Source organism: Molossus molossus, unplaced genomic scaffold (assembly GCF_014108415.1).
Source record: "Molossus molossus isolate mMolMol1 unplaced genomic scaffold, mMolMol1.p scaffold_m16_p_7, whole genome shotgun sequence".
NCBI classification, from domain to species: domain Eukaryota; kingdom Metazoa; phylum Chordata; class Mammalia; order Chiroptera; family Molossidae; genus Molossus; species Molossus molossus.
This window is the reverse complement of record NW_023425401.1, coordinates 107,924,381-107,949,267: the sequence shown is the minus strand read 5'-3', so window position 1 is coordinate 107,949,267 and position 24,887 is coordinate 107,924,381. Positions and strand designations below refer to the sequence as shown.

Below are 24,887 nucleotides of genomic sequence, written 5' to 3'. Positions count from 1 at the left end.
TAGAGCAACCACGGCGCACGAGCGAGCCGGCCGGCCCAGCCGCGGGGCGGGAGTGTCCGCCGGCCAGCAGGGGGCGCGCTGCGCGGCGGGCGGCCGGCTGAACGGCGCGTCTAGGCCGCAGTCGTGCCCGGCGTGCGCTCGGTGTCCACAAAGCGCCAGCTGAAGGGCCGCTGGGGACCGAGCGCCGCTGAGCTATCCTGCCACCCGAGCTCCTCCGACCGGCCGGCCCTGTCTCTGCCGCGTCCCCGCGCCCCGAGCGAGCAGCTGGGCCCAACGGCCGCGCGAGTCTGGGCGCGGAAGGCAGGGCGGGCGGGTGCCGCCTGTGTGGTTCCTGGCGGCGGCGGCGGCCCGGGCCGGACAGCGCAGGGCCATGGCCGAGGCGGCCCCGGCTCCGGTAAGCGCGGCCCGCGCGCCGAGTGCTGCGCGCCCGGCAGGGTCTGGGCGCCTCGGGCTCTGGTCCTGGGCCCGCGGGGAGGGAGGAGGTGGGGAAGCCGGGCCTGTCAGGTGCGGGGCGCAGCCCGAGCGGCGGAGCACAGGCGCCCCCGGGGCCCGTCGGCCGGTGACGGGCCTGGGTGTTGGTTGGGACCCCGACGCCCAGCGCGGGTCTGAGAGGGCGCGTCCCTTTCCGCATCCTGGGGCCTCGGCGTGAGGCCCAGGGCTCCCCAGCGCAGCAGGGGTGTCCTGCGAGTGCAGGGAGTCAGCCCCCTTGCAGCCGGCCGGACGCAGGGCGGTGGACATGGTGTGACGTTGTCATCGGCCACTCAACAGCTCTGGGTGCAGCCACACAAAATCACCCTCGGTGCGGCCCACTGAGCCTCGCACAGCCACAGATGTGGTGTGACGGTGGCACAGACGTGTGGAAGGACTGCGGGGGGACAGGGGTCCCCAGGGCCCAGCACGCGACAATGCCGGACACACGGGCCGCCCCCCGTCAGTGCCCAGGGTGGGCTGACTGTGTTTCTTCATCCTGGGGATGTTTACTGCAGGCCTGAGGGGGCCAAGTCTTCCGCCAGCTGCTAGGGCTGCAAGTGACCAACTCAGTCCCTGCACATAAGACCCAGGTTAGAATGAGCAGGGACTAGACAGGTTACACGGGGCTGAAAAGTATGCCTTGGATTTGCCAACTAAGAAGCTTTCGGTCACCCCCAAGGAGAGCCGTTTCAGTGGGTCAGGAGCCAGACTGGGCTACTGAGGAGTGGGGGGGGAAAGCAGAGGGAAAAGAGGGGAGCAGTAGCAATGGGGTGGGAAATCGAGCACTGGGGAATGCCACCTCAGCGACCTCTGCCCTTGGACCTTCTCTTTTTCTAGTCTTTTAAAAATACATACTAGCCCAGCCGGTGTGGCTCAGTGGTTGAGCGTTGACCCCTGTACCAAGAGGTCACCAGTTGGATTGCTGATCAGGGCACATGCCCAGGTTGTGGGCTCGATCCCCAGTGGGGGGCATGTAGGGGACAGCCATTTGATGTTCTCTCTCTCATCAGTGTTTCTCTGTCCTTCTCCCTCCTTCTCCCTTCCTCCCTATAATCAATAAAGGAAATAAAATTTAAAGTATATAGTAGATGTGAGCACGTGTCCGCCAGCCATGGCCAATAGACCTCTAACAGAAGCCACATATGGTCACTTGACATTTTCTAGGAGTCGCATTTACAAAGTAAGAACAAATAGATGAAATTAATCTTAAGGATCTGTTTTATTTAACCCAGTGCATACAACATATCTCAATACGTGGCCAAAATTAAGAAGTTAATCGAGTTTTGTATTTTAACTCCATACTAAGTCTTCAAAATCTGGTGTGTATTTTATACTCACAGCACATGTCAGTCAAAATAACCATATTTCAGGTGCTCAGTAGCTGCATATGGCTACCATACTGAACAGTGCGGGTCTATCTTATGAAAAAGAATCAGGAGAGATTGAAATATTGACCATTAAAAAAAGAGTAAAGAACAATGTACCTAAAAATGATTTGGCATTCGGAGCACGAGTGGAGAGGTTAGTTTTAAATAGGATGACCCTTTTCTCTGTGGGAAGGAAAGAAGAAAGCATGGATTAAGTTATTACTGAGTCTGAGGTGGGAAGGAATGAAGAAAAAGAAAAACGTTGAGAGAGTTTTGATATAATCTTTTTCTCCTTGTCATTTGAGAGTGAGGGGCCCTGCAGCGGCCACGACTGATCCTTCTCAGCCCTTCTCATCGCGTAGCTAGTTAATGCAGAATCTCAGCTGTCCTCCCAGACCTACGGAATCAAAGACTGCATTTTAACAAGATCTCCAGATCATTCTTACTCATATTCGTTTGCGAAGCACTGTAGTGAACGTGTAAGGACAGGGCCCGGGGTTTGTAGCAGCCACTCTATGGAATGGGAAAAGCAGCAAGGGGGCCACCAGGCAGCGTTGAGTCCCTGCTGAGCTTAGAGACTGTTGTTGTGTGATAACACTGGTTTACCTGGTTGTGTGACTTACCAGCCTGCTTACAGGAACAGAGAATGAGAACGATTGGACTGATTCAAGCCTGGCGGTTAGCTGAACAGGTGAGGCAGAAAGGGTTGAATAAAGGTGACTAAAGTGATCAACTGAGGAGGAAAGCAAAGCTTGGAGCAGGTTGATAAACCAGCAGCAAATGGAATGGTCACGGGTTTAGTGGGATTGCAGAGCAGGTAAAATGAAAATAAGGCAGGTGGTGAGCTGGAGAGGTGGGAGGTTGTAGCCAGAGAGCCGGTTACCATAGCGTCAGAAGTCTTCCTAGAGGTCATGCTCACCCAACCTCCTGTTTGCTGTAGGAATTTCTTTTTTTAAATACGGTGTTTCAATGTACGTGCAGTGATGGGACAGCCTGTTACTTTCTTGGAAGATCTAGTTCAAAAGTTACTTATATAGGCCAAAGTTTGCCTGCCTAAAAATTCCATGTTGGTTCTAGTTCTGCGCTATGGAGTAACACAGTATAAAGTTAAACAAATCTGTTCTGCCTTCTGTTTTTTCTTTCTTTCTTTTTTTAATTTAAAAAAAATGTTTGTTCTTTATTGATTTGAGAGAAAGAGAAAGAGAGAAACATCAGTGAGAGAGAACATCGATTGGCCACCTCCTGCATGCGCCTCACTGGGGATCTGGCCCACAACCTGGGCATGTGCCCTGACCGGAATCGAACTGGCGACCTCTTGGTGCAGGGTCAGTGCTCGACCAAGCCACACTGGCTGGGCTGCCTTCTGTTTTATAACCCTCCAGATTCAACCTTCAATGCTTATTCAGCTATTACTGAATGGTATGGTTGTGGTTTGTAAGCAGAGTGGTGGACAGGGTCAGGGCATAAGACAGTGAGGGGTTTATCAGAGTGCAGTGAGCTGGGTGAAATCTGGAAAGTTCCTGGGGCATGTAGGCCTTTCCCACTCACAGAGAATGCAGCAACAGCTTGAGCCTGTGGACAGCTGGCTGAAGTTCCTTCAATCTAGGGAATATGCCAGGATGGTTCTTGGTCCAGTTTCACTCACTGTCTTAATCTAATTCATCCCTGACCCACCAAAGCAGTTCTCTTGGCTTTTGATGCCAATGAGCTCCATGAAGACAAGGCTTATGCAGGCAGTACTAAAACTATATTTAGATGAATTTCAAATGGCCATTTAAGCAGTCCTTATCTCGTGTGAGTTTGGATTAGGGCTCCTTCTAACATTCAGTGTCTTGTCTTATCTCTCCACTGCACACAGACTTCTGAATGGGACTCCGAATGCCTTACATCCCTGCAGCCCCTTCCTCTTCCCACACCCCCAGCAGCAAACGAGGCACACCTGCAGACGGCAGCCATCTCCCTGTGGACAGTGGTGGCAGCCGTGCAGGCGATAGAGAGAAAGGTGGACGTGCACAGCCGGCGGCTCCTGCACCTGGAAGGACGGACGGGGACAGCAGAGAAGAAGCTGGCCAGCTGCGAAAAGACAGTGGCTGATCTTGGGAACCAGCTGGATGGCAAGTGGGCCGTGCTGGGCACCCTGCTGCAGGAGTACGGGCTGCTGCAGAGGCGGCTGGAGAACTTGGAGAACCTGCTGAGGAACAGGAACTTCTGGATCCTGCGGCTGCCCCCGGGTATTAAAGGAGATATCCCAAAGGTAGTACTTCATTTCTAGTTGTTCTTCGTGTTGTTAATCCTCACCTGAAGATATTTTCTCACTGAATTTTAGAGGGGAAGGGAAGGAGCATGGGAGAGAGAGAGAAACATCCATGTGAGAAAGACACATTGATTGGGTGCCTCCCACACACGCCCTGACCAGGGCTGGGGATCGAACCTGCAACCCGGTTACGTGCCTTTGACTGGGAATCAAACCTTAGAACCTTTGGTGTGAGGGCCAACACTTTAACCACAGAGCCCACTAGCCAGGGCAGTACTTCACTTCTAGATGGAACGTGGTACCACTGGTCCTTAGTGGGGGTAGTCTTGGAAACCTTGAATTTGTTTTGTGTTTATCTATTTGGGAAGCATTTCATGCTCAATTTAATAGATCATTTGAAGTGTCAAAATTCAGTTCGGGCAGCTCTTTCCAATATAAAGTTGACGATCTGGCAGGTGGATTTGTTCTTTTTTGCTTCTATTCATTACCCCCAAGTCACTTTTTTATTCGTTAACCTGTCTGCCACAATCTTGGTGTGGAAACTAAATTAAGTATCATTTAAATCAGTCCATTTGAATTTGTTAGCAATTCCGGTAAAAATGTTAGAGGGAGGACAAGGAGAGGGATGTAGAGTAAATGGTCAGTGTAAGGGTTTGGGGTGCTCTGTGGCCCTGTCCTTCAGCTCCCGTGTGGAAGAGGTGTGCTTCCGTGCTGCGGCCCGGCCTTTCTGGAGGGGATAGCCTCTAAAACAAAAGGAGATAAATATTTCTCTTACGCTATGGGAAACAGCCTTGAGGCAGCTGGTTCCCAACTGTACCTGTTTACTTATTCATTCATCCAACAAATGTTTCTTGAACACTTACTGTTTTGCTTGATATCTGTGTCCTGAAGGCACAGCGATGAACAATTCCTGTAAACTCCCCTAGAGCTTAAATTTTACTGGAGAAAGAAAGATAAATGTATTCATTTTCCTATTTGTTTTATAGTAAGTGCTTTGATAAAAATGAAGGTGCTGTCTGGTGATTTATTTTAGATTGGCTGTCAGAGAAGGTCTCATAAAGGAGCTAATGTTTAGGCTGAGACTGGTTGACAGGAAGGACCCAACTGTGAGAAGATCTGAGGAAGAGCTTTCTGGCAGTAAGAACACCTAGTGCAAAGTCCCGGAGGCACAAACAAACTTGGAGCCGAGGGGAAGGGGGAAGGCTAGTTAGCAGGTATGCAGTGAGTAAACAGCATGACTGGAAGAATGTGCAGGGTCAGTCATTTGGGGCAGTTTTTCAGCCCTGGCTGTACATAGGCATCACCTTGAGGGTTTTTAAGTTTTGATGGACATCACACCTCGAGATTCTGATATAATAGGTCCAGGATGGGGCCTAAGCATGCATAATTCTTCAGGCTCCATCGCTGATTCTAATACGTGGCTAGGTTTGTGAGCCACGGATGTAGGGCATTGGAGACCAGAGGAAGGAATTTGGGTTTATCGTAGTACTCCTAGGGGAAGAAATGGGAGGGTTTTAAGCAGAGGAGGCACATCTGGTATATATTTTGAAAGGATCACTTTGGCTGCTATGTGGAGAATGGATCGTGGGGGTAAGAACAGAAACGGAAAATTAACAAGGCAGCTGTAGTAGCTGGAGGGGTGTGAGTGGCTTGGGTGAGGGTAGCCGCGGTGGAGATGGACACAAGTGGAGAGTCTGAGGACATTTTGATGGTAGAATGACAGTAGGACTTGCCAATAGGAACTAGGGGATGAGGAGTTAAGAACAACGGTGATTATAAATTTACTGTGTGAATATTTACTTAGAATTTACTGTTTGTGAGTGTTTTCGTTATTTTCTTAAGAATGCTAACTTGTCCAAGATCATGCAGTTAGTAAGTATAAATAACAGAGTTGTATTTAGACCAGAGCATGTGCTCTTAGAGACCTTCCGTTCAGTGACTCTTAGGCTTTGGGCTTGAAGAACTGGATGGATGGTGTTGACACTTACTGAGATGGGGACTATCTTGGGGGTGGGAAGGAGTTAGGGGTTTTCCTTTGGCAGGTTTGGGATACCTGTGACACATACGGGAGGTGTCAAGTGGTCTCTGAAGCTCAAAGGTGAGAAGTATGTGGGAATTGTTGATGTACAGATTGCAGTATGAGTCATGAGTCTGGAAGTGTGTACTGCAGGAGAGAAAGAGTTCAAGGGCAAAGCTCCAGGGGTAGGAGGAGTGGCCTTGAGGTAGGAAAAGAAACAAAACAGAGAAGTATGGGGTCACAGGGACAAGGAGAAAAAGCATTTCAAGGAGAGAACTGTCACTTGAATTGAATATGTTACTAAGAGGTCTAGAAAGATGAAGGTAGTGAATATGATTTGGCAACATAGGCTGGTGACCTTGATGAGAGTTGTTTCAGTGGTGGAAATAGAAGACTGAATGGAGCCGGTTGAAGAGTGAATGGGGCGCAAGCTGGTGTGCTCAGTGGTTAGAGCATCAACCGGCACACTGGAGGGTGGATTACAGCAGGTTCAATCTTCGGCCAGGGTGCCCGATCTCTCTCACATGGATGTTTCTCTCTCTGCCTCCCCATCCCTTCCTCCCCTCCACTCTCTCTTAAAAAAAAAAAAATCAATGGAAAAATATCCTCAGGTGAGGATTAACAACAACAACAAGTGAATGGGAAGAGAGGAAATGGATAAAATGAGGTTAACTGACTCTTTCAAGGGAGAGGTACCTGGAAGGGTCTCAGAGTCAGGGTCTGATGGAGAACCTTTCCCACAGTGTGTTTTATCTGTGTTGGGAGCCCCTCCAGAAGTTTAGGGTAGTGCAAACTTAGCATTTGCCATAAGAATAACAGAAAAGGTAAGTTAAAGTTACTTATCGACTTACCTAAGTAAATGAGTAACATTTAAACTGTCCATCTTAAACTCTAAAATAATATATAAGATAATGTTGTGATTTTTCTTAAAGATTTCTTAATGAAATTACATATATTTGAAGATTCACTAGATTGGTGTATGGGAAGTAAAATTTTGTGTCCTTGCTTTGTTGAAAATGCTCTTATTCTGCCCTTTTGTTTTCTTTCTGTCTGTCTGGGGGTTTTTTTTGTTTGTTTTTTTATGTCAATCCTCACAGGAGGATATTATTTTTCCATTTATTTTTTAGAAAGAGTGGAAGGTAGGGAGGGGGGCAGAGAGAGAAACATTGGTATGAGAAAGACAACAATTGGTTCGTTGCCTCCCACATGTGCCCTGACGGGGGACAGGGAATCGAACCTGCAAGCTAAGTGCATGCCTTTGACCAGGAATTGAACCCACAACCCTTCGATGCACGGTCCGACGCTCCGCCACTGAACCACTCCCATCAGGGACGCCTTTACTTTTGAATTCAAAGTTCAAAATAATCTTCCCTCAGAATTTTTTTTTAATTTTTAGAATTGTGGTAAAACGTAAAACATACATAAAATTTACCATTTTAACCGTGTTTAAGTTCAGGGGCATTAAGTACATTTACATTGTTGTGCAGCCATCACCGCCACCATCTCCAGAACTTCCCAAACAGAAACTCTGTGCCCAGAAAGTGCTGCCTTCCCCTCCTCCTGCCACCCCCCCGTCCTGCTTCATTTCTGTGAACCTGATGATTCTCATGTAAGTGAAATAATACAATCTCTGTCCTTCTGTGATTGGCTTATTTCACTTATATAACATCTCCAGGTTCATCCATGTAGCATATCAGGATTTCCTTCTGAATAATATTTCATTTTTCTCAGAGTTTTAAAGGCATTGGTCCTTTGTCTCATAACATCAAATGCAATCGATGAAAAATTTACTACCAAATCAATTCTCATTTGTTTGTAAGAAATCTATTTTTCTCTTCAGAAGCTTTTATCTTCTATTCATACTAGTTTTTCTAAAATTTATTGAGTATATGTCTGGGTGTAGGACTTTTTAAATTTGTGTTGGGCAGTTGATATGACCTTCCAATCAGAAGACTGGTATCTTTTTAGCTTTGGGAAATTTATTTCTATGCATCTATATTTGTAACCTTGCATCACCTCCCAATATTTTTTTCTGTTTTCATCTTGGAACTAGTTTGATAGGTGATCGATGATTGTCTTTTTCTTTCATTACTTTTCCTTCTTATTTTCCTCTTTTTAAATTAGAGTTCTGTGACCTTCCTCTCCAGCCTTTCTACTTTTTATTTTAACAATTATATATTTAATTTTTAAGAATATTTATTTTCTGGTTCTTTTTAAAAAGCAGCCTAAATTAAAAAAAAAAAATTTTTTTCTTTATCGATTTTAGAGAGAGAGGAAGGTAGAGGGAGAGAAGAGAGAACATGGATTGGCTGCCTCCAGCATTCCCCCCACTGGGGATTTGGCCCATGACCTGGGCATGTGCCCTGACCGGGAACTGAACTGATGCCTCTTGGTGCATGGGTCAGTGCTTAGCCACTGAGCCACACTGGCTGGGCACAGCCTACATTTTTTAATGAATGCAATATGTGTTTGAATTTCTCTGTGACTGTGTATTAGAAGTTTGTTTGATTTTCAGTTTATTGTTTTTGTTTTTTGTTTTTTAATCCTTACCTGAGGACATTTTTCCATTTTTTGTTCAGATAGAGTGTGAAGGAGAGAGAGGAAGAGAGAGAGAGAGAGAGAGAGAGAGAGAGAGAGACATCAATGTGGAAGGGACATATCAAGTGGCTGCCTCCCGCAGGGCCCAACCAGGGCCAGGGCCAAACTGCAACCAAGGTACGTGCCCTTAGTGGGAACCGAACCCAGGTCTCTCTGGATCGCAGGCCAATGCTCTAACCGCTGAGCCAAACTGGCCAGGGCTATTTTCAGTTTATTGTTGTTGGTTTTTTTTCTAGGATTGTTTGTAGTGTTTGTTCATCTTAGTGCTATTAGTGTTTTTCTTTTTCTTTTTTTTTTTAATATTGAGTAATCCTTGGTTGTATATTCATATTTATAAGTGGAGGATTTGATTGACTCGTAGGTTAATTATAGGAAGCTGGCATGTCTTCTCTGCCACCGATTAAGTCTGTTTAACCAAAGGATCCTCCCTTTGCAGGAGCAGGCTAGGTCTGTGGATGCTCCACACAGATGGGCTTCACCAGAAGGTGCTGTGGTGAGGAGCAAGTAGGCAGTGCAGGGACTGCCCAGAGGCCAGCAGCAAGGTGGTACTCCTAGCTGTCAGCACTCATACTAGACTCCCATGCTGTCTCTGGGCAGGTGGGGAAATTTCTTTACAGATGAGTTTTGTGGTTTCGGCTGTGTGGTGAAGGCTGCTGCTACCTCACTCTGCCGGGGCTGATGCGGATGACAGTGGGGGCCCGCTGTTCTAAAGATAGACCTTCGAGCTGCAGCTCGCTGTCACTGCACCCCTGCTCCTGTAGCTGCCAGCTTTGAGCTCAGAGGCTCTGGGCTTCTTTCTCACCTGCAGCCCTTTCCTGTGTACAGGGAGGTGCCACTTCCTCTACACCTTGGACCCCGGCACACGCCCATCTTCTGGGTCTCAGCGAGAAACTCATTGAGAATTCTGATCTGGTGATGGCCTCTCTGTCTCCTCCTTGGTGCTGTTGTAGATGTGGTCTCCCAATCCTGATCCTTTATTTTTGTCATTATTTTATCTGTATTTTTGTTGTAAGCTATCACAAATCTTTTGTGTAGTGAGGTTAGATAAAGATAAACTATTGAGTATCTACTTGACCTGAGACAAATTTTTGGTGCTGAGCAAGATGTAAAAACAAGCGATTTATGGCTCTAGCCTGTTTGTAACCTTCCTGTCCTCTAGGACTACCCAGAGTCCTGTCTCCTAGACTCACCACAGCCCCAGTGCAGCTATTTCCAGATTCCTTGTCCGTGCCCCGAATTTGAATACAGCCATGTGCTCCTTTGGGCAGAAAGCTTATTTTTATAATCCTGGTGCTTAGGATAAGCCTTGTACTTAGTGGATATTCAGAATATATAGTTCTGTGTGAATTAAATACTGCTTCTCATTTGTACCTCTCTCTGAGTGACACTAGCCCTGAAGCTTATAACTTTTCTCCTTGAAAACATTGTCAACTCCTGGAGGTTGGATCTGTGTCGTAATTTTTTCCTGTATCCTTTCAGTAGCTCACATAATTTTCATAACTAGAAGACACTTGATATAGATTTATTGAATGATTGAATTGCAGTGGAAGGGACTGACCCCAGTGTCATTGTGATTTCAGGTGCCTGTGACATTTGATGATATCTCCATCTACTTTTCCACTCCAGAGTGGGAAAAGTTAGAAGAATGGCAAAAGGAACTTTACAAGAATATCATGAAGGGCAACTACGAGTCTCTCATCTCCATGGGTGAGGCTGAGTTGGTACCTTGTGAGTGAGGTGACAGCAGCCCCAAGAGGGCTCAAAACAGTCCCTTTTCCTGCAGTGGTCCTCATTTTCGTGCTCTCCTTACACACTTCAGGTTCCGGTTCCAAGCCAGAGATTTCCAGTTCACCCTTGCTAAATAGGAAATATAATTTCTCCTTGGGCCAGTCATAGGACATAGAATGAAGTTCTAGGTTATGGGTGTGCCAGCTGCAGTGATTTCCATGCATAGCCTCACTTTGAGAGGGCCTTGATCCTTCCCCTTGAGACACCCTGTCACTCTTACTCAATGGAAGTGGCAGGTGGGCCGTGCTAAAGTAGCTCGTGGGCTTTTCCCACGTGTTACCTTTCTACCTGTTTTCTGAACAGATATCATCCATAGTTGGAGGTGAATGGATGGGGAGAAGTGATCTAGAATCTAAAAGAAATGTCCCTGGACTGTGGACCTCAAAACCTTCAGCTCAACCTTGATGGCAATTAGTTGTCATTTTCATTTATCTCTTTGTCATAGCCCCTTTCCCTTCTTCCTCCTAGATTATGCCATGAGTCAACCTGATGTCTTATCTCAGATTCAGCCAGAAGGAGAACATAATACGGAGGACCAGGCGGGGCCAGAGGAAAGTGAGATTCCCACCGACCCCAGTGAAGGTAAGCAGGAGAGGCTCACCACTCCTGTCTCCCTTTCCTGGTCAGAGATGGTGGCTAAGACTAAGAAGGCAGGCCTCGGGGCTTCCAGAGCCTCTCAGTGAGAGTGAGCCGAGAGACCACCTTGTCCCATGCCCTCCCCCCTCTACCACACTTCTGAGGGCTGCTGATTGCATTCCATGACAAAGATTGTGAACCCTATTTAGTAAAATAAACACATCCTTAGACGACAGAGCAAGTGGAGGTGCTTGTCTGGAGGAAGAGGCTTCCAGGGACTGTGCACCTGGCCGTTGAGAAGTGCAGCAGGGGCTGGGGCCTGCAAGGTCCCTCGGAGATGCACTTAGCAGAGGGTGCCGGTGGGGGGGCCAGCTACCATTAAGTGACCCTCCCTAGCGTTTTCGTTTACAGCTGCTTGATAGTGTGTGGGGAAGACTGCTAGCCAGCGCCCAGTTGTATTGTCTCTTTCAAGCCCTGCCTCTGCTGGTAGAATAAAATCTTATGCCATTTTTGTTCTTTGCTGGATAGAAAGTTCACAGAAAGTTCATCCTCCAGGTGTCTCTACTAGATGAACTTCTCACAACCTCATCCCTGTCCCATACACTGTTATTTTATTCTAACATTTTATTCCAAAAAATTTCTAACAGAAAAGTCAAACTACTAACAGTGAACACCTAGATACCTGTCACCTAGATTTCTACTACTAATATTTTAGTCTTATCACATATATACCCATCTCTGCGCCCTTCTGTCCATCCATTAATCCGTTCATCCTATTTTCAATGTATTTCAAAATCAGTACAGACACCAACCCATGTCCCCCTAAGTAGTTGAGCATGAATATCATTAACCTAGAGTTACGGTTTTTTCCCTTTGAGGTAAATTTTACATAAAAAGAAATGCTCAAATCTTAAGTGAACATTCTCTCTGAGGTAAGCATGTATTTGCCACACATTATCTTATTTTTAACAATGTGTGGGTGATCTGGCCAGTGTGGCTCAGTGGTTGAGCGTCGACCTATGCACCAAGAGGTTGCCGGTTCGATTCCTGGTCAGGACACATGCCCAGGTTGTGGGCCTGATCCCCCGTGCGAGGAATGCAGGAGGCCGCCAGTCATTGTTCTCTCTCGTCAGTGTTTCTGTCTCTCTCTCCTTCTCACTTCCTCTCTGTCTAAAAATCAATAAAGGAAAAAAAATTAAAAAGAATGTGTGGGGGATAGTATTTGGGCAATGTAGCAGGTTGAATTTGATTAATGTCTGTGTCATGGATATATATATATAATGAGTCTGAAATCATCACCAATAAAGATGGGTGACTTGATCAGAAAGGTTCATTGATGGAAATAACTCTGTAGTCTGTCACTAGTCACCTAACATAGCCCTCAGCAAATATAAACCAGTATGTCATTTTACTTTGGGATGAATGGAAAAGATGTAAGTAAATTGGTTTTGTGAGGACGTATGAAAGTGTCATTTAGCTGCCATCTTGTCAACTTTTGGGTAGTCTACATATATACATTTATACATTTTTACTTAAACAGTGTAAGTTTTTAATTTACTTAATACTGTGCTTTGATTCTTTATAGTTTAGCTTTCATTGGTGATTAACAACCTAGACATTTACCAGAACTTGAGGATAGGAGTCATAAGACGTGGACCAATCAGTATATAGCATTGAAAAAACCTTCAAATGTATTTCCCCACTTTTATGTTTAACTATATATTGAAGAATTCTTACTAAGTCAATTATTTTCTTTGTATTGTTCAAACCGTCAACTTTGCAAGTGAGGGGACTTTAAATTGTCTCCTGTGTCATTCTAGTACTGTCTCAGTACTTGTTCTCTTTAAAAAAAAAAAAAAAAAGTTCCAGGCTGTGTTTGGGGTCCCAAGACCACCTTCAGGTTCGGTAATTCACTAGGAAAACACACAGGACTCATCATATAGATGTGCTTGGGGCTAAAATTTATTACAGCGAAAGGATACAAAGCAAAACAGCAGAGATAAAAGGCACAGGGCGAAGTCTGGAGGAAACCAGAGGAGCTTCCAGAGTCCTTTGCTCTGTAGAGGACCCACTCGATTCCTCCAGCACCGGGCCGTGACGCTCGGCAGAGAGTTGTCTCAGAGAAGCTGATGAGAGACTCGGTGCCCAAGGTTTTCCTGGAGCTGGGCACGCAGGCACCCTCTGCAAGCACACGCCAGCATTCCAGAGTCCGGGGAGGAAAGCAGGTGCTCAGCATGCGCTACACAACACAGCGTAGGCCCACTGGGGCACTCACCTTTCGGGGGAGTTTCCTGCCAGCACAGGCAGCTGTCTGCCAGCCCGGGCCAGCCTGCAAGCCGGCCTTTCTGACGGGCCTGTGTCCATGTCCTCTCTCCTTACACGTTTAGAAAGTCCTGGTCCCTTTCAGTAGAGAAGTATTCAACTGTCTGGTCCTTAAGGTGCATAACAGATCGCTTCACATGAATACTAGGCGGAGGATACTAATTCTAGTCCTCGTTAGTGACAGAACTAGTAAAACATCTTTTTGATAGATTATTCTCCACTTAACTCTATTTAAGTCATTTTTCATCGTTTTATACCTGATCTTAGCCAAAAGGCTGAGAAGTGATCATCTTGCTCTAATAGAAAAAAATTCAATTTTTTTTTTATTTTTGAGCAAGCAGCTTCTCTAATATCATGTTTTGATCAATTTTAATATATCATAAAATTTGTTGTTAGACCAGCGTGTTTATATTAGAATATTGAGGTACTTAATTCTCTAAAATACACTTGGATTCTATCCATATTTCTTATAAAATAAAACCTGTAATTTGCTATTCCATCTTAGAGCTTTCAGAAGAACTGTGAGTTATAATTAAATAAAAATATATAGATAGAATGGAGTTAATTTTTTAAAAATATTTTATTGATTTTTTTTTTTAGAGAGAGAGAAACATCAATGTGAGAGAGAAACATCGATCAGCTGCCTCCCGGACACCCCCCACTGTGGACGGAGCCCAAACCCAGGCACATGCCCCGACCAGGAATTGAATCAGGACCTCTCAGTCCATGGGACAACGCTTGATCCACTGAGCCACACCAGCTGGGCAATGAAGTTCATTTTGTGCTCTCTCCATCACCATCATCTGAATCTGATGAAGGGAAAGAGAAATTATATCCTCATATGGAATACTCATTGATACCTAGTATCTCAGATAAAATTGCTTGCAATTAATTGAGAATCCTAATGAATGGGAGAATACAGGAAAATATAAACTTGAAATTCTCCTTTAACTCTATTACTAAGGCCAAACTGCAGACCAGCTGTGTGTATGTGTCCATTATTTGGTCACTGATTGTTTTAATACTGAACTCCAGGTTTTTAGAATTCTTTGGAGAAAAACTTGGCACGAGGTTCAGGTGAAATAATCACTGAAAGTCCATTATCCGTCCCTTCTTCTAGTTTGAAAGCCGTGGACTCGAGCCAAGATTTTAGAGTGACCCAAAAGTAAGATGAATTTTTTTCACAATCTTGTAGTCCTGGGGAGACTTCTTTTTTTAAAGAGAAGGCAAGTTTTGTTTTTGTTTTTTCAATTAAATTATTTTTATCTTTTAATTACAGTTGACATACAATATTACATTAGTTTCAGGTGTACAACCCAGTGATTAGACATTCCTGGCCATTAAAATAATAGTGAGTACAATGGATTGAAACTCATGAAATGTATAACATTCTATGAGTTCATAATGATAAACAAAAAAAATGTCAAAGCCACATGAATCACTTTGAGGTTTCTAGAGCACTAACTCATTACTCAGAAACTCAATGCAGAGAAGCAATTAAGAATTTTTTAAAGATTTTTATTTATTTTTAGAGAGAGAGAAACATCAATGTAAGAGTGAAACATCAACATTGATCTGCTGCCTCCTCCATGCCTCCTACTGGGGATTGAGCCTGCAACCTGGGCATATGCCCCGTCCAGAATTGAACCGGTGCTCTTTTGGTGCACAGACCAACCAACTGAGCCACACTGGCCAGGACAGCAGTTAAGCATCTTAAAAGTCTTATATCGTTGATGAATAGAAAAGTTTATCCTCTGGATGTCTGTTCAAAGATCCTTTTCCTTATAGCTAGCCTTTTCCCTCCTGCTGCTTAATGTGTGTGTATATGTGTAAAATCTGGAAGAGAAAGAAAAGGTAAGGCTGGAGTATGTTTAATACATTTCAACCTTGTAGCTCAAAGTAGGATGTTGGAAAGACAACCTGTTACATGTGCTAAAACCTGAGTCCAGTCTCTGTGAGTAACCTGACAGTCTTTGGGGCTTTAGTCCTACCCAAGCTCTTATTTCTGCTTTGAATATGCCTTTAGATTGCAGTGGTCTCTGATGGATTGAAAGCATTGGGAAAACCAGAAAGTTCTCATTTTCTAGGAATAAAGCCATAGCCTGCCTACAAGGCTTTTCTGAGAAATAACTAGGGAGCATGAATTTACTCTCTGGACCTGTCAGCCTGCCAGCTTGTCCTTGTAGGCCAAAAAGGGTTGTATAGGCCTCGGCTGGGATAGCACGCACAGCTGTTTCTCGCTGGCCAGATGAGGCACGTTATGTGTAAAGCTTCTGGAGCCGGTTCTTTTTTCTTTCTGAGAGAACTCCCAAGGTCTGAGGGACTTACCGATACTATTCTCCCCCTCCCAGTGTTCAGGAAACAATGGCCTGTATCATTTAATAGGCAAACGTAATATGATCTCCTAGAGAGAGATTAGAATTGGGAACCTGAAAAATATGTTTCTGAGGAATCAGGTCTGTATTTAAACTGACCTCACTTTGTAATTCTGGAAGTGTGTTTGTTTTTGAATTAACATTTAAGAAGAAAGATTTTGTCCCAGCTCATGTGGCTCACTGGTTGAACATCAACCCATGCACCAAGAGGTCGCTAGTTCAATTCCTTGTCAGGGCACATGCCCAGGTTGTGGGCCCGATCCCCAGTGCAGGGCATGAGGGGGCAGCTGTCAGTGTTCTTTCTCATCGATGTTTCTCTCTCTCTCCCTCTCCCTTCCTCTTTCTCTAAAAAATCAATAAAGAAAAAAAAGTTTTGGTCAATCTTGTTTCTTTGCTTTTTTTTTCCCCTGCTGTATTTTAAAGCCAAACTTTGAAAATGTGGTGTTTCACCGTAAATACTTATTGTCTAGTTAACATCTGTGGGCCCTCTCTACTTAAATGGAGAGAATATTCCTTATTTCGTTATTTCATAATAAAGCTAAGACCCAAAGAAATGAGGTTTTTTAAAAATATTTTTTCTTTATTGATTTCAGAGAGAGAGGAAGGGCGAGGGGGGGAGAGAGAGAGAGATAGACACATCAATGAGAGAGAACATCAATTGGCCACTCCTGCATGCCCCCACTGGGGATTTGGCCCACAACCTGGGCATGTGCCCTGACCAGGAATCGAACTCGACCTCTTGGGGCAGGGTCTACACTCAACCACTGAGCCACACTGGCTGGGCGTGAAGAGATTTTTAAAGTAATTTTGATAATGAAATGAAAGGTACTGTGGATTTTAGGTTATCTCAGGAAGTCATCTCCAAAATAAAAATGGATTTGTTTTGAAATGAGCTCACTGAAAATAGTGAATCAAGCTGAGTACATCGTGTAAAAATAAATTTGATTTCATTTTGAACTGGTTCTGTAGGTGTTGTGTGCATTTATTTTTAAAGGCTGCTTTGGTTTTGTTGTTAGAGTTAAATTTGGGCAAATTGTGCAGTATTCAACAAACCAACATGATTATTCTCACTTTCTGATTCAAGTCCCTGAAGGCCATTCTCTTTCCCCCCACAAACAGAGCCTGGCATTTCAACATCAGATATTCTGTCTTGGATTAAACAAGAGGAAGAGCCCCAGGTGGGGGCCCCACAGGAGTCCAAGCAGAATGACATGTACAAGGGTACCTATGCTGGTGAGTAATGAATCAGAGCGACCTTCCTGTGCAGGTCTAGCTTATGCCAGGACTGACTGAAGACACAGCAGGTGGAATGGGTCGTGGAGGCAAGGAAGTGGGAGAAGAATGGGAAAAGTGGGAAAAAATGACATGCTCAAGTAAGAAATGAAACCAAAATCAAACTAAGATTTAATTTAAGTGAAAAAACACTCTTAACTGTAAAAACAAATTAGAGTGGTCAGAGGAAGAAAAATAAGTGCATACAGATAGACAAAAATATGAGGTTGGGGAAAAACAGAAGAACGTTTGAAGATTATGGAGAAAGGATAGAACAAAAAGATGGAACAGGACAAGCAGTGGAGGAAAAAAATGTTGGGGAGGCACAAATGGGATGGTCAATAAAGAGCTGGCCCGCAGGAGAGACAGTGATGGGAAACAAAACAAATTGTCTTCCTTCTGAGGCAGTGAGCACCATCTCTATTTTGCTATCTGAAACACAGAAGAGAATCAGAAGGGACATTGTTTATGTAATGGAATGCAACCTGATTTTTATTATTTTTTTTAAATATTTAATTTTTTTTCCTTTTATTGATTATTTCAGAGAGAGAGGAAATGAGGAGGAGAGAGATAGAACCATTGATGAGAGAGAACATCAATTGGCTGCCTCCTGCATGCTCCCCACTGGGGATCGGGCCCACAACCTGGGCATGTGCCCTGATTGGGAATCGAACCGGCGACCTCTTGGTGCAGGGTCAACGCTCAACTGCTGAGCCACACCAGCCAGATGCAACCTGATTTTTAATATCTTCTATTCCCTTTATCCTTATTCTCTAGGAAATAAGATAGTTTCTGTTCTTCAAGATATTTATATTGGGCCCGGGTCCTGGCCGGTTTGGCTCAGCAATGGGAGCATTGGCCCAAGGACCAAGAGTCACAAGTTTGATTCCCAGTCAAGGGCATATGCCTTGGTTGAGGGTTCAATCTCTGGTTGGGGACATGTGGGAGGCAACCAATCGTTGTGTCTCTCTCACATCGATGTTTCTCTCTCTCTTTCCCCTCCCACTCTATATAAAAACCAATGGAAAAATATATTCAGGTGAAGATTTTTTTTAAAAAAAAGATATTTATATTGGGGACACACATATCATACTAGATCTACCTCTTAAGTGTCAAGGGTGAGTGGGATGGGTGACTTAATACAAGAAATGAGCCCTGGCCGGTTTGGCTCAGCGGTTAGAGCGTCAGCCTGTGGTCCAGAGAGACCTGGGTTTGGTTCCCGCTAAGGGCACGTACCTCGGTTGCAGTTTGTCCCCGGCCCTGGTTGGTCGTGCGGGTGGCAGCCACTCGATGTGTCCCTTTCACGTCGATGTTTCTCTCTCTCTCTCTCTCTTCCTCTCCCTCCCTCCCACTCTGTCTGAGCAAAAAATGGAAAAATGTCCTCGGGTGAGGATAAAAAAAAAAAGAAATGAGTTTGGAGAACATGCATTGGTTTTAGTTTCTGTTTTTGGATAAGGCCTAAGGATGTGAAGCCAGAACTGTGCCTTGGAAGACTGGCAAGATGTGGCTGAGTATAATTGGAGAGAGTGGACGCATTCTACAAAAGGAAGGACAGAATGAGCAGAGATGCGAAACAGAAACGTGCTCTTTGTTTTCAGGGTCAGTGAAGAGAGCGCTAACAGTTGTGAAGGATTTATCTGGCAGAATACAGGGGAATAGGAGTAGATTAATACATGATTTTAGGCCATCACAATAGGCATCAGAGATTCTTTCAAAGTTTGTGAGCAGAAGAGGAACATAATGAAAATAATGCTTGGAAGATTGATGCCAACGTTGTCCTTTTCCAAGCAGAGCATTGAAGAGGCTCAGATTTGCCGTAGGGGCCTTGGACAGCTTGGCGGTTATCTCAGCCCTCCACTGAGTTTCTTACGGAGCCAGCTGAGAGCTCAGAGCAGTCAGAGCTGGGGAGGGCTGCGCAGAGTTGCTGTGAGACCTGGTGGTGGGTATGACTCTGTGTCCCTTCTTTCAGATGAACAGCTTGTCATCAAAGCTGAAGGCCTTGCCAGAGCCTCCTTGTGCCCCGAGGTTCCCGTTACCTTCTCTTCTCCACCAGCAGCAGCAGCAAAGGATACTTTTTCAGATGTGGCTTTCAAAAGCCAGCAGCCTGCATCCATGACACCTTTTGGACATCCGGCCACTGACCTGGCAGAAGCGTCTGAGGGACAAGTGACTTTCACTCAGCTGGGTAGCTACCCCCTGCCACCTCCAGCTGGGGAGCAGATGTTCTCATGCCACCACTGTGGCAAGAGCCTCAGCCAAGACATGCTGCTGACCCACCAGTGTAGCCACACTGCTGAGCATCCCTTATCCTGTGCCCAGTGCCCCAAGCACTTTGCTCAGCCAGCCGAGCTCGGCAGTAACTCCCAGGCCCACGCCAGTGAGGCACCCCCCACTTGCCCACACTGCGCCAGGACTTTCACTCACCCGTCAAGACTCACCTATCACCTCCGGGTCCATAACAGCACCGAGCGCCCTTTCCCTTGTCCTGATTGCCCCAAGCGCTTTGCGGACCAGGCCCGCCTCACCAGCCACCGGCGAGCTCATGCCAGCGAGAGGCCCTTCCGCTGCTCGCAGTGTGGCCGGAGCTTTAGCCTGAAAATCAGCCTCCTGCTCCACCAGCGCGGGCATGCACAGGAGCGGCCTTTCTCCTGTCCCCAGTGTGGCATTGACTTCAATGGCCACTCGGCGCTGATCCGCCACCAGATGATCCACACGGGCGAGCGTCCTTACCCGTGCACCGACTGCAGTAAAAGCTTTATGCGCAAGGAGCACCTGCTGAACCACCGGCGGCTGCACACGGGCGAGCGGCCCTTCAGCTGTGCGCACTGCGGCAAGAGCTTCATCCGCAAACACCACCTCATGAAGCACCAGCGCATCCACACGGGCGAGCGGCCCTACCCCTGCGCCTACTGCGGCCGGAGCTTCCGCTACAAACAGACACTCAAGGACCACCTGCGTTCGGGCCACAGTGGAGGCTGTGGGGGTGAGACTGACACGTCTGGACAGCCGCCTGACCCCCCAGGCCCCCTCCTAAGTGGGCTCGAAACCTCTGGTCTAGGCGTTAACACTGAAAGTCTAGAGGCCAATCAATGGTATGGGGAGGGCAGCGGAGGGGGAGTTTTGTGAACCTTCCTCTCAGTTATCAGGGCTCACCCAGGGCAAGAGAAAAGCCATGAGCCCCTCCACACCCGCAGTAATCACTGTTGATTGGCACATTGATGCGTTTGGGGTCCTGTGCGCTTGACTAGAGACATGCTTGAGCTTGGGAGCGTCACAGCATCACAAGAATACCACATTTTGAAACCCAGAAAGACCTGGGAAGGAGCCCAGCATCCCCATCTTTTCAAAAATGTGACCTAAGCAGAAATTGCAGAGATAGGAAAGCAAGCTTTGGCCTCTGGTAATTCGTCACAGGGTAACAGATTGAGAGTGATTGCAGCTTGGAGCCCATCTGAGGCAGAGCGTGTTTCCCCGAGCCCTTCTCCGGCCCCTGATGGTGAGACAGTTGTTAGACGAAGGCTCAAGCCTTGGTCCATGTTCCTGCTGCCCTAGACACCAGCCAAAGTCCGCTCACGTGCTAATGAACTGCCTCTCCCCAAATTATAGCTCAATATGGCTTCCCGAGGTTTCCTAGACGCATTCTCTTAAGTACCCTTTGTTAATCATCAGGCGAGCAGGAATCTGACTGCTGCTTAAGGAGAGCAGTGCTTCCCTTGCACCAGCGTGATTGCAGCGTCCAGCTTCTCTGGCGTTTGAACGGCTGGAACTGCTGCTGAGGTCCTGGTTGAAAAGAGGGAGCGGTGTGCTCAGCCCCAGCTTTAAAAGCTAGAGATCCCAGGGAAATGACAAAGCCTAACATTTGTGCCTGAACCACGTTTCCTAGAGTCATTTACTTCCAATTCTTCCTTATTATTGACACGATGGCTTTTCCATTTCTGGTGTCTGATGTTCTTGACAGTCCTCAGCAGAAAAGATCACAGCACTTTCCAGAAGCATTCTGGTATTTCAGTGCCAGTGGACGCCCAGCTTTCGTCTCCTCAGCAGTGAGGCTAGTGTGACAACGCATCTTTCTCGAGCCATCAGAGTGTGTTCGCCCATCCGGTCATTCCCGTGTTGGCAGTGGCCAGTGAGAGACTTCGCAGATCACTGAGAGCCAAGCACAGACAGGGATAGCCTCTTCCTTCTGCTTTTGCTTTTAGGGACCTTGGCTACAGTGTGTCCTTTTGTCAGGGTCATTCAGTCACCTGGGAGCATCTGAGCCTTGTTCTGCTCTTAAGTGGCCTTGCAGTTGGGCATAAGTCCCTTTCCTTCCCTTTACAGATCTCAGATTTTCACCTGTGAGATGAGGTGGGTGAAAGAGGAAACGTGAGCTAAGTCAAATTTTTTTTATATCTTGTGATACATTCCTTCTCCTGCCAAAATCCTATCTCTGTCTCTGGCTTCTATCCAGGCAAAGCCAAATAAGCAGCAAAATCAAAGCAGAGACATTCCTGCTGAAACTTGACTGAAATCTATTTGATTTGTTGTTTTCCTCCTGCTCGGAGCCTGGGGTGGAAGACAGAGAATGCAGAAATGCTGTTGATACCCACACTCGCTTGTTTCCCCGGAATCTTCCTGAGGTGCCTGGAAACAAGGTCTGCAAGTAGTCAGGACACTTTGTTGATGAAATGGTAGCGGAAGGACCCATTTTTTTCCTTATCACTTAGCCCAACCTTTACCCTGCCTGTGCATAACCATACTAGGAAAAAGCTTTATTACCCCAGCCAGCTTTGCTCATGGGGAGGTCCTGTCTGGACATGCTGCTCTTCTGAGTAATCGGCACAGTATCCGCTCTGATAGCCACAATACCAGGAACCGCGGGAGACCTAAGCCGTGTCTGTGAGACCGTATCTTCCAGTGTGAAGGTGCTGAAGAAGCCCCAGGGCGTAGAACACACTGAGTCAGATGAGGAGAGAATGCTGGCATGTTGGGAGCTCTCCAGCTAGGATCTGGACTCATACTGTGAGAAAATTGGAGGTTCTGGGAATTCTGGTTTCATGGGTGAACCACTAGGAACTTGAGTGTGAGCTCCAGCTCTGGTTTGCACCTTGATCTCCCTAAAGAGAAGGGAGAAGAATCAAGGTACCACCTTTAGATGGTGCGTTCCCTTTTCCGAACAGATTTAAGCATTCACCACGGTGTGCTGGAGAAGGGATTCTAGGTGTGATCTTGGACTATATAACACGGAAAATTCTTTTTTACTCATTGATTTACTGAGGACATGGACCTTACTAATGAAAGAGACCCATGGGTTAAAATGCTGCAGATAGATCCCACAGTCCCTTCTGCAAGGAACTGTAGTCAACAGGGTCCCAGACTTTGGCAAGAAGTGAACATAGTTAATATATCAATGAAGCAAGAACCGTGAAGCTGAGTGAAAGGGGTGGGCAGGGCCATGCCAGAAAGATGGAAGTAGGTGTCCTAAACTTTGGCCCTGGTACAGACTAGGAGTTCAACTGTGGTGCATTCTGGTCTCCTCCCCCTCCACAAGGTAGAACTCCAGGACAGCTCCAAATTACAGAGTTTTTTTGCCTGAGATTCAAAAATGGGTAAGTAAAATGGATCAGTGGAAAAGATTTAAGTCCAACAGAAAGGTTTTAGTTATGGAGAAGCTTGGTCTATTAGGAGTTCCTGAGGAACTGCATTTAACTCAGCAGTTAAAGATGTACCTGAGGATTGGTTGTCATGAGCAGATGTGACAGAGAAGAGGAAAAGCCAGAAACGTGCTCCTCAGTCTGCCCTCCGGATGAAGCGGTCTGTATTGTCACACAGATAGGCACCATCTCGCTAGAGCGGATCCAGGTGTTGACTGTAACCAGATCCACTCTGCTTACTAGGTTTTTCATTGTCACCATAAGATGACCCTCTGGTTCAGCCACAGGTGTGAAAATAAATGGAAATTGTCTAGAAGATGAAAGCCGATGACTGGTCCTTTCTGCTGGATGTGTGGTGTTGGTGACACCGTGGCTGGGCTCTAGCCAGGGCAGTCTTTACACACCTCCCTCGTCAGTAACAGTCTGCAGAGTTCCCACGGGGGGTTGCTGGGCTGCTTTTTGAAGCATTTTTGAGAGATTTGAGTGTCTGTGCCTATCTCAACCAAGGCCAGACCCTGTGGCTTACTGGCAAGGAACAAATGCCCACTGTCTGTGCAGAAGCCTTGGTGGTATAAAAGGACCCGAGTTCCTTTATCTTCATTCCAAATGGTATGGAGAACCCAAATTTCTGCTCAGATTTCCTCTTGAGTAGGGGCAAGAAAGCATCCTGCCCCTTCCTCCAGCTTGTAGCTTCCCTCAACAGCTAGCGGCCCAAGGGCTGCTCAGTAGCAAAGAATAAAAGCAAATCTTTCCCCACAAGGCTCTTGTAGACCAGGAATTCTGAACTCTTATCTTCAGATACATGCTCTTGGTGGCTACCTTTGACCCTGTTCCCTTCACTAAACAAAGGAAGCAGGATTTGTACACAGAGGACATTCTTTGACTAGGGAAGTGTTGGGCTCTTAGAAGCAAAAGGCAGTGAAGTTAGGTCACGTCAGGGGTGGGGGATGGAGGTGGACAGTGCACAGGGCTTAACTTGAGGCCACATCACGTGGGTTTAGAGTATGGACTCAGACCTAGATTCAAGTCTGTATCAGCAGAAGTAACCTGACATACATGTATTATTCAACCATCATGAGCCTGGTTTCCTTATCAGTAAAGTAGGGAGAATGATACCTCTGCCTCTGAGGTATTAGGTTAGGGGATACCTGTGAAAGTGCTGAGCACAGAGCCTGACACGTAGAAGGCGTCAGGATGGCAGCCATCAAGAGGTGCACGGGACCCACCAGAGAGGGCCAGAAAGGCGGCTGAGCCTAGAGCCGTGTCCACGGAGGCTGCTCTGCAGCACGTGATTCTTGATGTCTCAGCCTGTTGCTTCCATGCAGTCTGTACTTTTACTCTGCCTTCTCTGTGCTCCTGGCTCCACAGGTTCCTGTGTGCTGTGACAGCCTGTGGCTCTGGTCCCCTTGGTTTTCCTTGCCTCAGATTCTAAGCTGCGGGGTCTGGCCCTGCTCCTCCTCCTACACCAGGCCACAGACGTTTTCAACCAACCCTTGGATTGGCTGCCCCTTGGTTACATGCTCATCTTGGTTCCATCAGCTGTGGTTGGAAGGGAAGGTCCTGTGGTCCCAGCGCCAGGGTCTGTGACTTGGAAATGAGCAAGCAGTGGCGCAGCATGGCATTTCAAACGTGGCTGGGAGAGGAGGAAGTCGGCTTCACCTGAATGTGCGTCACCTGCATCAGGATGCCTTCAAGGACTTCTACTTCATGAGCACTGTCAGCGACCAGAGCTTATTGTCCCTTGCATAGAGGACCTGGAAGGTGCTGTTGTTTTTCTATTTTGCAAAAGGAGTCATTTGTCACTTTCTTATGCCTCCCTTTCTGGCCCTACTGGGTTTTTTTTAATGCGTATAACTGACCACAATTTCATATACACACATGCACATATATGCATGCACACACACAATGACTTTTGTCAACTTGGTCAAATTGCCTCTTCAAGACAAAAACTTACTTCAGCCCTGAGACCTTCCAGCCACTAAGTGCAGAAAGATACAGTCTAATCAGAGGAGCCTCAAGCAGTGTGCCGCAGATTGGAAAATTGACAGGTTGCATTTCCAACAGAAGAGCAGCTAAAACCTCACTGGGCTATGTGGCTTTGTTTTTATTAGCAAAGCCCGTATTTGCTGTGAAATCTCGAAACCAGTCTAAAAATGAAGCTCCCAGGAATGGGGGCCACATCTCATTTTATGTCCCTCATGGTGCCACATGCTG

At 46.4% G+C, this 24,887-nt stretch overlaps 1 protein-coding gene across 3 annotated transcripts; it reads left to right on the top strand.

Annotated features, from left to right (window-relative positions):
- Nucleotides 1-343: 343 nt before the first annotated feature.
- Nucleotides 344-23,016, top strand: ZNF398 (zinc finger protein 398). Of its 3 annotated transcripts, none has more exons than XM_036246758.1 (6): nt 344-394; nt 3,697-4,092; nt 10,288-10,414; nt 10,964-11,077; nt 16,888-17,001; nt 19,010-23,016. In XM_036246758.1, exons 1-6 carry the CDS (start codon nt 371-373, stop codon nt 20,164-20,166), a joined length of 1,932 nt encoding a protein of 643 aa, XP_036102651.1. In that variant the 5' UTR covers nt 344-370; the 3' UTR covers nt 20,167-23,016. The 3 variants fall into 3 exon arrangements, with proteins under 3 accessions (XP_036102651.1, XP_036102650.1, XP_036102649.1); XM_036246757.1 differs by having other exon boundaries at nt 10,288-10,435; XM_036246756.1 differs by lacking the exon at nt 344-394 and adding an exon at nt 2,463-2,529.
- Nucleotides 23,017-24,887: the final 1,871 nt, after the last annotated feature.